The sequence below is a fragment of the Pelmatolapia mariae genome, linkage group LG13 (genome assembly GCF_036321145.2).
Source record: "Pelmatolapia mariae isolate MD_Pm_ZW linkage group LG13, Pm_UMD_F_2, whole genome shotgun sequence".
In the NCBI taxonomy this organism is placed as follows: domain Eukaryota; kingdom Metazoa; phylum Chordata; class Actinopteri; order Cichliformes; family Cichlidae; genus Pelmatolapia; species Pelmatolapia mariae.
In genome coordinates, this window is record NC_086238.1 from 23,187,716 (window position 1) to 23,202,105 (window position 14,390).

The 14,390-nt window shown below is 38.5% G+C and overlaps 1 protein-coding gene across 1 annotated transcript; it reads right to left on the reverse strand.

Annotated features, from left to right (window-relative positions):
• Positions 1–263: 263 nt before the first annotated feature.
• LOC134640449 (cationic amino acid transporter 2-like) lies at positions 264–9,549 on the reverse strand. The gene is made up of 10 exons (XM_065471902.1): positions 9,506–9,549; positions 8,624–9,003; positions 8,043–8,198; positions 7,775–7,940; positions 6,385–6,515; positions 4,870–5,092; positions 3,714–3,850; positions 3,076–3,178; positions 1,444–1,568; positions 264–385 (listed from the first exon to the last, which is right to left on the reverse strand). The coding sequence occupies exons 1-10, from the start codon at positions 9,547–9,549 to the stop codon at positions 264–266; spliced, it is 1,587 nt and encodes a 528-aa protein (XP_065327974.1).
• Between the last annotated feature and the right edge of the window lie 4,841 nt (positions 9,550–14,390).

The following is a 14,390-nucleotide window of genomic DNA, read 5'->3' on the forward strand; positions in this document are numbered from 1 at the left end:
CAATATTTAAAAAGTGAAATATTAACTCAGAAATACTAACATTCAACAACAATAGCCAAGATTGCATAACACAGATTGACTGATCAAGCCAAAACAGATAAAATGGCAACATTTGTTGCCATGGTAATATTTAGGTCAGGCAGTTGTTAGCTAAACAATATGCATCAAAGGACACATACTAGCTTTGTGTCAGTCAGGGTAAAATTCCGAAATAGGATTTTAAGGTGATTTCTTGATCATCTTAAATATTCTGTGGAACAGCATCAAGCAGCACAATCCACAACATTACTGCTTACGTTATTGCTACTAAGCTGATCGTGAGCTTCTTGGAGTCTTTGTTTCTGGACACTATGACGAACTCCATAGCCAAAGTATACGATCAGACCTGAGAAAAGGGGATAGCATGCCATCAACTTACTGTCTTTATTCCTTAATAGAACTATACGCTCTCTACAATGATGCAAACCTGGAAGAATAAAAGCATTTGATAGCAATCCTAGTTACCTGAAATGGCTGAAAATGCACGCTCTTACCAATTGCCATCCAAACAGCATAGCTGACCCAGGTTTCTCCTTCCAGTTGAACCATCAAGTAGGTATTAATGAAGACACTTAAAACTGGAATTACAGGTACACAGGGAACCTGCAGAAGGATATGAACCCATGGCTGATTTATGTATGTTATTTTGACTTTAGAAGTTACACTTTTTCATTGTTTTTCCTAAGTAAAATGCCAAGTGGTTTTTTTTTTTTTAAGCAGGGACAGACAGTACCAGTACTCTCCTTACTATTCCTTCTTTTTGGAGTTTAACAAGAAGAAAAAAATGTCAGCCAGCATTTGCCCACTGGTTGCCCTCCCTTTAGTAAACATGCCTTACATTTATTTGCTATAAACTTTCTGTGCCCTGCAACAGACCCTTAGTGAGGCCCAGCAACTGACCCCCAAATAAGCTGTACTCAATGAAAATCAATAGAAGCAGATTTTCAAGAAGCATGAAATCCTACATTTGGAACCAAGCGCCCAACACCATCTGCTTTACCATGAAAGAAGCTTTAGTCCTGCTCTGTGGCTGCCTCCAGATGATAACAACGGCAAGGACCAATGTCAGCACGAGGACAGAGACGAGGAGCACGCTCCATAGTTCCCGTCTGCTGAGTGAGTACAAGGCCTCAGACAGGAGCACGGTTAAAACGATTACCAGGAACACTGGGGAGAGGTCGGAGCTGTCAGAAAACATTAATACTAGAATTTTGTTTCATTTCTGTATTCTTAATAGCAAAAAGAATTTTTAATGAATAGTGTTAGCAGTGAGTATCTGCTCAAGATACAAAGTATCAAAGTGAAGCAGCTGTCAGGAGCCTCAGCAAATCAGGTGGGGTGTGAGGTTTGTGGTGTGTGTGTGGGGGGGGGGGGGGGGGGGGGGGGAAACAAAGGATGACTCACAGATAATGATGGTGAGAATGGTGACATTTTTAGAGGTGCGGTGGGTAGCTCGAAATGGAGGCCTGAGCACATCCCTTATTGAGAATGGCTCCAGTCTGAGGACAAAACCGGCATCATCTTTGTACCTGAAACAAAACAAAACAAAAAACAAAAAACAAAACAAAAAAACCCAAAATAAAACAGTCAGGCTTACATCTAATCTGGAACTCTTGTTTGACCAAGTCATTTGCAGTAGAACATACACATGCCAAATGTTTAAAACAGACATTTTACCTTTTCATGAAAAAAAGGCTTATTTTGAATTTGATAGCAGCAACACCTCAAGATTCGGGACAATGTTTACAACGGTACACAGTTGTAAACAGAGCATTTGGGAAAACACCTGGGAATTATAGATAACAGTTGCTGGACTTTTGGAAGAGGAACATTGTCACATTCTTCTTGTATTTTTAATGTCAAAGTTGACTGCATGGTGGGCATTTCAGCACACTAGTACTATGAATCTGTGTTGTTGCAATAGCTGCAGTTTAGCATCATCTTGATTAAAAATACAACATCTTGCTGAAAAGTATGTGTCGTGCTCAAAAAAAAAAAGCTGTACATACACTCATAATGAGTATCTTGTTAATCTGGGGATATTAATCAGTTACTTTCAACGGCTCTCTCTCCAGGATAGAATGATTGTACAACATGCATATATAATCAAATGATTGGGATGAATAAAATACCATAAACCATTAAATATCAGTGTATACATTTTATAGGTTATCTGTGTTTTAATGTGATTAAAATAAAGGTGTATTAGATTTGCAAATCATTATTCTTTTTATTTACATGGCATCCCAACTTTATTTGGAATTGAGGTTGTTTTCTTCTTCTTCTTCTTTAAGAAATATTTAAGAAAAATTGTGTATCTTTCTGTTCTGTGTCCTGTTTGTTTGTATATGTGTCTTTTTGCTGCTGTTACAACCAAATTTCCCCTTGTGGGACAATTAAAGGATTATTCTATTCTATTCTATTCAGTACCATGAAGTTCTGCCTAAAGTTTGTGAGCTCACTTAAATTCATTTGCATATATGTACTTAACATTTTGTCCCAATGCTATCTTGCACTAAGTTTAAAGTTTGCATTGTATAAATGCTATAAATGTTCTTCCAGTGATGTAGGATACATCATCTATTCACTACTTAAACTCAAGACCATAAGTCAAAACAGTAGTTGATCCATTCTAAAGATATTGGACAGGATGGGCTTTGGGTGCTCAGAGCATAAAAGCACTATCCATCCATCCATCCACCCATTCGCTTCCGCTTATCCTTTTCAGGGTCGCGGGGGGTGCTGGAGCCTATCCCAGCTGTCATAGGGCGTGAGGCGGGGTACACCCTGGACAGGTCGCCAGTCTGTCGCAGGGCTAACACACAGGGACAGACAACGATTCGCACTCACATTCACTCCCACGTTCACACCTATGGGCAATTTAGATTTTTCAGTTAACCTGGGGATAAAAGCACTATGCATGTACAGGTTGATTTGCAATCTTTATTCTACTTGCTAGTTTTTGTTTTTTTTACAAGAATATATTGTTTTTTAGTGAACAGTAGCGTATGTTAATTTGTTAGGCTGAGTACTTACCTTAATATAAGAAGGCATACTGCAACAAGAGTGTATGCAAAAATGGTCCCAATAGAGCTCATGTCCACCAGTGCCTTGAGGTCAAATAAAAGGACCATGAAAGCTGCAAAAAGATCAACATACACCCAACTACAGATGACACAAAAGTCTACAATTTAACACTTATTAAAAATGTTTAGACACTAATTTGCTTTGACATTTTGTCAAGGAGCAACAGAAAGACCCTGTGCGCAGAACTAGAGGCATCAATGACAACTACAACATTAAATAAGATAAAGCCTCAAATGAGTAAAGCAGAAGAGGGTGTAAAGCAGCTTTACAAACTCAGAAAAAGTGAGAAGGTCACAGAAAATCTATGTTAGTCCCAAAAGTTTGATTCTGTCCATCTGGACGTAGCGTTTTCAGTAGGAGATTTATTTACCTGGACAATTGAGCATGCATCAAGACACTATGTTAGATTTACTGGTTGGAACCATTTGAATGCTTATGTCAGTAGCCTCCACCTACAAAATAATTCCAGTTTTGGGTGTTGATATATTGTTGCCCCTCTGCTGCACCTGTTTTTGATTTCGTGAACACCAAAAAACTTGAAATTGAATAATAATCTATTTGCTAGGGGTTAAAAAGAGCTGCCTTACCAGCCACAGCTCCTGAGGACAATGTAGCCAAGACAGGACTTTGCCTGGAACTCATGTAGCTGAGTGGCTTGAAGAGCAGGCCGTCTCTGGCCATGGCATACAGCACCCGTGGCATTGGCAACATCACTCCCAGCAAACTGTGAATGACGTATCAACTGCATTTTAAACGTGAAATTACAGGTACAGCAAGTTGCACATCACAGACTTCACAGATGAGGCATAAGTACAACAAAGAATGAGATGTAGTTTTATATGCTGTTTATTTGGCTTTGGTAGCACAAACACATACAGGATAGACAAGCAAAGCTACTTTCAACAAGAGCTGAACTATGATTTCTGACAATAGGGAGAGCTTCTTTCTACTATTCTTTTTACTTTGTTGCCTATAAGATGGTTACAAAAAATTAATATCAACTTAGTAGCTGAAAGGTGCCAAAAACTGCCGTTTCAAAAGCACTGCATTGCCCATACACTCCCATGTTAAAATGGCCAGCTTATTAGCATTAGAAACATGGATAGGGCCAGATATATATTTTTTTAAAGAACAACAACAACAAAAAAAAAAAAAAAAAACAGTACTGGACTCTGGATATTTTCCATCATCATGTTGTACTGAGGTTGAATTATTTTCATTTTTAACAACTAATAAGCCAAATAATGGCTTATTTGATTATGTTCATGGAGCTGTAGCCTTAAGCAGTCTGCTATTCCTCTGGTAACTCCAGTCATTGAAATGGACTTAGCAGGTAGTTGTGGCATTTGTGCATGTGAATGAATTAACATGCATCTCGTTCGACAACTTCTCTGTATAGCTCACAAGGCAATATATTAATCATGATTAGTACTAGTCAGCCTGAGCAAATGGGGTCAAGTATTCCACTGCTTTGAAGTCATTACAGGCTACATCATAACAAATTGTCCTTGCTACTTTTAGAAAAATGGTCAAATTACAACACCCCCTGATGCCAGTGAGGGGCAAAGAACCTTTTTTTTTCTCCTTCGGGCAAATCAGGCAATTGTGCATGACAATTTAATAAAAAGAAAGAAAAGATTTCTGTAGTACTAAAGTAAATTTAAGCATGCAGTTTTAACAATTGTGTAAATGAATCTAGCAATTGGAACTGACTCAGTGTTTTACAGGTGTACAGATCATTACCTTGTTGACAGTGCACAAAGGGATCCTACAGCAACAGCATACTTTGCAGGCTCCCAGCCAATGTACTCAAAGGCCACAGGTAATGGACTGTGAGTGTCAAGCAGATAGTAGGGCATCATAAGTGTCAGGGAAGCCGACACGCCAAAAAAAGCCACGAAGCAAATAAGCAGGGATACCACAATCCCAAGAGGTATGGCTTTCTGTGGGTTCTGCACCTCCTCTCCTAGAAAAGCAGATTAATTAGACGTACACTTCCTGATTCAGCAAACAATCTAATAATGAAATGATCTACACACAGATGAACCAAAACAATCAAATAAACAGACCAACAGATTATTTTGCAACAAAAGCACAAACACTATACTGACAAAAGTACTGAGTCACTTGCACATTACGCCTACAGGAAATTTATGACATCCTATTCTAGGCCTACAGGCATTAATATAGAGTTGGTCTCCTAAAACTGCGCCGCAACAGAGAAGGGCCTTTTCCAAACTGTTCCCACAAAGACTTCCCTTCCCTGGAACTAATGGGCTGGACCAACCACAAACAGACAGACAGCTTTATCCAAAACTTAAGAGTTAGTACAATGGAGGTAACATTTTCCTGGCAGTCACCAAAACTAGATGTGTCCATGAGATTTCCAGATAGAAAAGTGTGTGGAGTGATTTTTATTATAATTTTATTTTATTATGTATTATTCTTGTTGCATGTTGAAGCTCTACTTGGAAGCTTGTTAAGATCCAACCATGCAAAATACGATTTTTTGCTATCTTTCAAGTGGTCTTAAACTTTTGCTAGGGATTTGTATTTATTTATTTTTTTAAATATACATATGTGTACACACACGCACATGCACGATAGCTATGTTTTGATATCCATCTCTCTATCGTAGTTCTATTTCATCCAGTGCTATTCTCATTGAGATAGGATTTACGATCATCTCACAAATGCCATCAAAGCACAGCCTGCTCCCTGTCTGTCTCCCATAGGGAACCATTTTAAAACAGCTCACAGGGTAAAAAGTAGGGTGTCTTTACACTGCAACCACATCACTATTATTAAGTCTACAAACATGCAAATTGAGTATTCTGTAGACTGGAAGTTGCTTCTGCTCACAGTGAATTTTCCCAACACGACTTATAGTTTTCTCTTGGAAAGCATTTATTTCAGAACTTAAAGGCTGTTTGCTTTCCTTTGCTTCAACAACATATATCCTGATGTTTTCTGAAAATTCACCAGGTAGAAGAATAGGCATACTCAAAATTTACTCAGAAATTTTCTGCCACTTTGTAGCTAAGTTAATGTGGTTGTACTTTGCAATGCCACTTACATTTGAATGTGGAATATCCTGGATGGAAGAAATTTCACAAACTAACCTGAATAATTAAGAGATGTGACCCAGTACTTTTGTCCACAAAGTGCATTACAGACTGGAATATAATAAACGACCTCATAGGGCAAAATGTTTGTGGCCAGATGAAAGGTAACAAAGTTAATCCTACTCAAGAGTACCAGTAGCAGCAATGCAGTCAAATCCAAAGAAAGCATAGAAACAGGTTGCTGCCCCGGCCAAAGTTCCATCAAAACCAAAGGGGAAAAAGCCGCCAACACCAAAGTCAACAGTTTCATTCGGCTCAAGTTTCCTGCACAAAAGCAACAGTAGCTTCATGACATGATATCACAACGGAAATATCCACATTAATGATTTACATACTATCAGACAAATGGGTTTTCTGCTTGTATAAAAGTTATACATATGACTGAGCAATTTGAGAAATCTTAAATATACCATGAAACTATAAAGAGCACAAAGAGGGGGGAAAAAAAAAAAAAAAGTTGTGAATGAAATAAATCGGACTGTCTATTTAGATCAAGTCTCCTCACCATGGGATAAGCATTCTAACGTGGTGGCAGGCAGCTATGAATATACAGTACTGTGTAAAAGTCTCCATTACCCCATTCAAGCAACCTCTTCTTTCTAAGCTCTTTGGATCTCCATTACCCCTCATTTCTTTATACTTTGCTCACAAAGTAAGACTGGGCATCTTGTTTTTGTTTAAAGTGTTCTCAAGAAATAGTTCTCCTGTCTTCTTGAAGGTCTTTCAAAGTTTTTCTTTGGACACTGGTTGCTTTTTCAATAATTTCTGTCTACTCCTCGTACCGGACTATCTTCAGAGTTTTGTTGATCACTTAACACCAACCTATGAATCATCCAAGTGTACAAAGGGCATGCAAGGAATGAACCAGGGCCAATGTTAAACTCCAGTATGCAAAAAATAAATAAATAATAGAGGAAACTGGAGAACTAGAGGAACAAGGAAGAATTGGCAAGCCTAAACTATCAAACAAATTTAATATTGAACAAAGAATATTTTATTTTAACGGAAAAATGCCTACCATCTAACTAGGCCTATGAGAAAAGTGTGTAGTAATTAGTACAGTCTTGCAAAAGTTCCAAGAGTTTTGAAAAAATATTCTGTGGACTAACAAGATAGAAGGTACAAAATGTGTGGGCTCTTTTAAACCTTTGGCATGACATTAAATCAGGCAGTTCATGCTTGGAAACCCTGTGTGAAGGCTGAATTAAGTTCTGCAAAGGAGAGTTGGCTGAAATTCTTCCACAGATCAAGACAGATCACCGGTTATTGTAAAAACTTGATTGTAGTACATATTGTCACTGTTATCTTTCTCTAATATCAAAATTTGCTTGATGATCTGAAACATGCTGGTGTGACAAACATGAAACCACGAAGGGGGTAAATACTTTTTCACAGTACTGTGTCCAGCATAGTAAAAATTTCCAAATATAAACTGAAACCTAAAACTGACTTTTGCAGTACACGAAAAAAAATAAATTATTAGAATGTGAATGAAAATGACAATTAGCATAAATAAAACTTACATAATTTCCCAAGTTGCATTTAGAACTGTCTTTTTACTGATGTGCCAGTTTTTGAGATCTCCTTTTATAAAGCCAGAAGTGATGATAAAAATCAACACAGACACATTTACTGCTGTAAAAACAGTATTCACGATTGCAGACTCCTTCAGACCATATGCAAGCACCCCTGAAAACAGAGGGAAAGATAAAAACAGATGTACTTTACCTTTAAGAATGTTTTTCCATCTATGATACAAATAATACTTCATGTCAAAATTGCAAATGTCACCAGCAAGCAACATAATCAGCGCAGCAGCAAAGAAGTCTGGGTATTCAGCCAAGCCAGGTGAGTCCATTGGTGTATGTTCCCCTAGATGCTTAGCCATAACATTGTGTATCAGGTCATCAAATGCTCCAGTCCAGGCTTTGGCTATACTAGATGTTTCTAAGGAGAAGTTTAAAAAACAAGGCATGGAAGATAACTCCATTAATTGTTATTGTAGGGTCTTTACCAATATAAAGTGCCTTAATGTGACTTTTGTTGTGATTTGACACTATACAAATAAAACTGAATAAAATCAGCTTTTACAAAACATTTAAGACTAAGGGACTTCTTGTGTAAAGAAGTAAATATCAAATATTATATATTAAATATGATCAAATTCCCTACAAATAGAATAAAATAAAAATAAATAATCAGTTCGAGCCGGGTCAGCTTTAACATTTGGGTCTTTTTTTTCTTCACACTTTCTACCATAAACTGCTGCAAAAACTGGATTTGATGCACAACTACATCACTTGGCATACTGCATTTATGTATTTTGTCAAATACATGGTAAAGATGTATAGTGCCCCCTGAATTCCACTTACCAATGACATAGGACAGCAGCAGATTCCAGCCAGTCACAAATGCCCACACTTCTCCTATAGTCACATAGCTGTAAAGGTAGGCCGAGCCCATCTTTGGCACACGAGCACCAAGCTCAGCGTAGCACAACCCTGCAAAGACTGAAGCCACTGCAGCAACCAGGAAAGAGATGACGATGCTAGGACCAGCCACTTCCCTCGCCACCTCCCCTGAGAGCACGTAAACCCCTGCTCCAAGCGTGCTGCCAACACCCAGGCCAATCAGATCCAGGCTGGTCAAGCATCGGCAGAAGTTGGACTGCTCACCTGCTGGCTCCAAAGGCTTCTTACGGGCCAGGGAACGGATGAACGCTAACACAGAACATATTCTGAAATCAGTAGTACTGTGATTTAACAAAACAACCAACACCAGTGAAGGATTCAAGTATTATGTGGCCTCTCTGTGCCTGACTTTTTCTGGCTTGAAGTTATAATGAAAAGGCCAAAACAAACATTACCTGCTACTCATTTCACAGGTGCTTAGATCTGTTTCTGCTGTGTGGACTAGAAGAGAAGAGAAGAAAAAAAAAATCCCTTCTCTTTCCAGCTAACAGCCCTGCAGCCTGCTGCAGTGGCACACCTGACATCAATTCAGCTAATCACCATGATGATGTTCAGGCCTCCTGTCTCACTGCTTCTATCAATGAATTGTCAACAGTATGAGGTATATATGCTGCATGTGATGGAAATACTTTAATATGCCTTGCACAGATAGAAATAAGAATTTAATACTGTTTCTATTTCACAGTAGAGTGTAGATAATGCTGTTTCAAGAAAGTGGGAATTGTTTGTAGGAGTGAACAGACACATTACAGAAAGCCCCAAATGTGGCAGCTAACCAAATACCTCTTGGCCTTCACTTCAATATGTCTCACAGGGTTATATGACATGCTGGATGGTTTTTAATTTCCAGCATTGAACTATTCCATCAGAATTTATCTCTGATTTTCAAGCTGCTGGCAAAATCACAGTGTCCAAGCCTGAGTGGAGTTGGAGCCATGTTTTCCTGAGCCCATGAAAACAGGTTAGCTACATAAATCCCCCAAAGTTTTTTGCTTCTGGTAATCCATCAGCTCTTGGAAATCATGTTGACATTTCCACTTCTCCAGCTGTGGCCCAGCAGCTTATGGCAACTTTTTCCAGGATCCAGAAACTTTAGACTAAAAACTAAGACTGGGTAACTGTACAAGATTCTTTCAGCAGTTCTGCAACGAATTGTGCTGGATCCATTTCAAGATACAAATACTCTTTCATTGTTGTCATTGGGGTTTTTTTCCCTTTAAATCAGATGATTCATGAATGGTATCATCAGCAGCCTTAAATCCACCTTCAGTATAAAAGCTATGGCCTAAATCTATAACTAGCTACAGTGTCACAATGTCACTGTGATATTAATCTAGTAAAACATTTGTTTTTAGACTTAGAGCACTGCTACCACGAGGCCATTAATTTAAGGTCCATTAAGGGTCAGCATCAGATTGGGGAAAGAAAAACACAAAAACTGTGATTTATATCATTAATCATATGTTAAGTTCTTCTCACTAACTAATAAGTGGATGCTGTGACATGGTTCAAGCAGAATACATCTTTGTTGTCAGTCAGCCATTTAGCTTAGCTGGTGTCCACATTTAGTAAAACTCTAAAGGAGTCTGATATGAGTCAGTGACGCTCACTTCTGTCCACTAGCAGCAATACTGAGGTCAGTTGTTATTATATACTGAACTTTTCTGTTGATAATCACTGCTGTTTGCCCATGTAGGTGAAACTTTCTTTGAACTGGCTCTTAGTCATAAATGAACTCCCATACGATGTGAGAATGCAATCAAATTTATTATCAGGGGAAAAGTGTGATTTTTTTTTCTTTTTTTTTTTTTTTTAGGACACTGGAGCCTAACATTAACTGGTTTAATCTTAGCTTATTTCCAAGCTAACATAAGAAGAAAAACATACTGAGAAAGAGATCACCAAAATATACATGTACAAATGTTAAATGGTCATATATAGTGAGAAAGAGCTATTTGTGATCTTTAAATTAAAACTAATGTATAAAGTGCAGCCAGTCTCTAGCCAGTTATGTAAAATGTAAAAAGGCGGAGCGGCGATGCCCATCTCAGCCAGTGTATTCCAGATGGTGGGGCAAGACGGCAGCTTCCACAACATGACACCAGCTCCTATGTATTTTTAATAGATAAATGATAAGTTTATGACAATTTATCAATTTGTTGGAACACATGAATTGTGTATTTAGAAGTACAACAATAATTTTTTTAATCAAATCACCTAAAAAAAATTATTTACTGTACCTTTTATGGACATGACTTTCAAAATGATTCTTTACCCCTAAAAGGGGTGGCTGTGGCTGAGGAGGTGGAGCAGGTCATCTACTAATCAGAAGGTTTTGGGGTTGATCCATGACTGCTCCAGACTGCATGCTAAATGTCCTTGGGCAAGACATTATCCCTAAGTTTCTCTCTGATGCATTCATCAGTATGAAAGGGCTTCTATGAACAGGTGTGAATGAGTGAATGAGGCAACCTGTATAGAGCGCTTTGAATGTTCAGGTAGAGTAGAAAAGCACTAAATAAAGTTGATAAAAATAAAATTCTCTATGTTGATTTCTCAGACCTCAAACTCACCTTGGAGCAGGTTGCCTTATTAATTCTAAAAACCCAGAGTGGAAACTGACCTTACTGCTTCCTTTAAGCATCTAGAAGCTGCTTGACATCTTTACAGATCAATCTATAGATTTGAAAACTGTCTATAATATTTCTTTACAAGTTTACATATTGTAATTTTGCTGTTTTTAATTCATCTTTCCATCTGATAGAAGAATCCCTCCCTATTATGATTTCAGTTTCATCACTAGATGAAGCTACAAACATTTAAATTCATGCCACCAGCATTCTCTATATCCAAACTATTCCCCAACATATATATTAAGCTTGTCAAACGTCTTTCTCATCAGTTCTTTGACAACAACATAATGACTTTAAGGTTCTTCTAGTCCGTAATACCTGGTAATGTCACAAGATGGCAGCAAAAGTATTCAGAAAAGATCCTAAAGTGCTCGGTCCCTCTCTGGCTTTCTAGTTGATGACATAATCCCTTTGTCAATGAAAAGGAGGGAATTCTGTTTGAAATCCAGGAAGGTGGAGAAGATTGGCACCCTAACGCCTTCAGTCTGTCAGGTACAGAGTGATGGAATTTGATGGAATATCCTTTACTTGTTCAAATAATGAAGTGTTTATAATTTAGTGAATTCAGTGTCTGTATCATAATGACCGCCTTTTAAAACACTGGACTCTTTTCCTTCATGTCTTGCTGTAGGCTGTGTGAGGGATGTCTTTGCTCTGCAGCTTTAATAATTCAGCCTGCAAAATTAATATGCACACTGTGACAGTAGAAATACCTCTAAATACATTTACTCACTCTGCACAGCCCCACCTCCAACATTTGTGTGTGTTAGTGGCTGTAGTGATGGCAGGCAGCCAGCAGTGTTTTTGTGTGTGCGCTTGTATGTGTCAGGACTGCTCTAAAGTTGCTCTCTGCACTCAGTTAGCTCTATTGTAATGGAGTGGTAATTGTTACGAGTGCACTTTCTCAGAGTAGAAATCAATGCTTTTTCTCATTGCTCTCACCACACTGTTCATAATGACACCTTTGTGGTGTGATTGTATATATCTGTGTGTCTAGTGGCAGATCCAGAGGTATTTTCGATTTGACAAATGGGTTGTTGGGAGGCTGGGTCAGTCCGTCAGTTAATATGTCACACTCTGAATAATGAGTGACTTAGGATCTCATTGATAGAAGGTTTGTGAATTCCTTTAACATTTATTAGCAAATCACATGCCAATAAAACAATGACCAATAGGAGCAGAAAATAACAAAATTAAAGAAAAATTATAAAATTTATAGCAACACAAACAAAACTATTTAGACACCACTATCATACTAACAAGGAAAAACTCCCAAAACGCTTGCCTGGGGAAAGATACATTTCTATGGAAGATTTCAATAAGAGAGCGCTTTTGTTTTTGAGTGTCTTACAAATAACTCAAACAATATGCATTAATACAATGAAAATTATAGGAAAAATACACAATGATTAGAAGAGAAAACATAGTCATTTAGACACCACTATCAGAATAGTGTGTACACACACCACAACAAATGAGCAGAGCTATAGAACCTTCCCCCTGCATATCAAATCTTAGGTCACTTCTGGAGCATTTTTAAAGAATGAACTTCAGTAGACAAAGCCCTGAGAATCCTGCCCCAACAGAGAAGCAATGCCATGTATTTCTTCTATACCAAATAAATATAAACATCACTATTAAATAGAAATATTACCAAAGTGTGTGCAGAAGCCATGAGTTTAAAACAGTATTAATCACAGTAATGATCCAAATTCCTAATCCAACCCACTTAACTCTGCTTCTCTTGAGTAACATGTCTATATAAATTATTCAAAAATCAAAATGTTATGGCAGCAGTGTGTGGTTTGTTGCCACTCTGGCTTTGTAGATTTCCTCAGTGTACTCTGGCTTCCTACCATAGACCAGCGGTCCCCAACCTTTTTTTGCGTCACGGACCGGTTATGTTCGACAATATTTGAACGGACCAGCCTTTAAGGTGTCGCGGATAAATACAACAAAATAAAACCACTACCAGTACCAAAAAAAAAAAAGATTTATTCATAACACATGGGAAAAATCCCAGGGAAACCTAGTTAACCATAAAAACAAAAACAAAAATAACACTAAAAACCGATAAAAACACTGAAAACGATAAATTTCACACCCGAGCCTCAACTCTCATGGACCGGTACCGGTATCTGTTGCCCGGGGATTGGGGAGCGCTGCCTTAGACCAAAGACATGCATACTAGGTTAACTGGTGATTCTAAACTGGCCATGGATGTGAGGCAAATAAAGTGCTTGAAGCACACAGAATGTAGTGCTGTATGAATGAATAGCAAAGATGTGACTTGTGGTCTTGGGTCAGTAGGAGTACAAAAGTGTTTTATAAATATAAGGATGTGGCGGGGCGTGGCCTGCGGTGCCACTGCAGGTGAAGTGGACGCACCTGAGCGGCATCTACAATCACGCCTCGCCAGTTTTAACGTTTAAACTGGGTCCTGTCATGGCGTTGTTGTTGTCGGAGAGTGAGCTGCGAACTGGAAAGCTGCAGCTGTAGCTGTGTATTCCAGCAACTGTTAATAAAAGTGTCTTGAAAATTCTGAAAAGCATGAAACCGTCATTGGGTCTGTCATGGTAGACTTTAGGAATGGCAAAGAGATCAGGTTTGTCACTTGGGTTAGGGGGCTCTGTAGCTGAGACACTAGGTGTAGCAGAACGCAGACAATTCTCATGACACCAGGCACTCCATTCTGAAATGCTGCCCTTAGCCCAATAAATCTGTGGGTTGTGCTTGCTTAACCAGGGGTAGGCGAGAACTAATGGAGTACTGGGGGATGGAAAACAAACACACTAAACTCCTCCACGTGGTTGCCAGACAGAGACAGCTGAGTGTTCGTGTGAGTGTCAGAGAGTAGGATCCCATTAAGAGCCAAGACTTAGCCAAGTTTTGCTCCACTCTGGAGTCAATTAATGCTTCCCATGAGTGAGTTTGCGTCTAATGAATTAGCTTAGCTAAACAGGTGAGTCGTGGTAGGGAAGAATCTTGAATCGTGCCCACCAGTATCCCCACAGATAATTATCAGAATGTTAAAA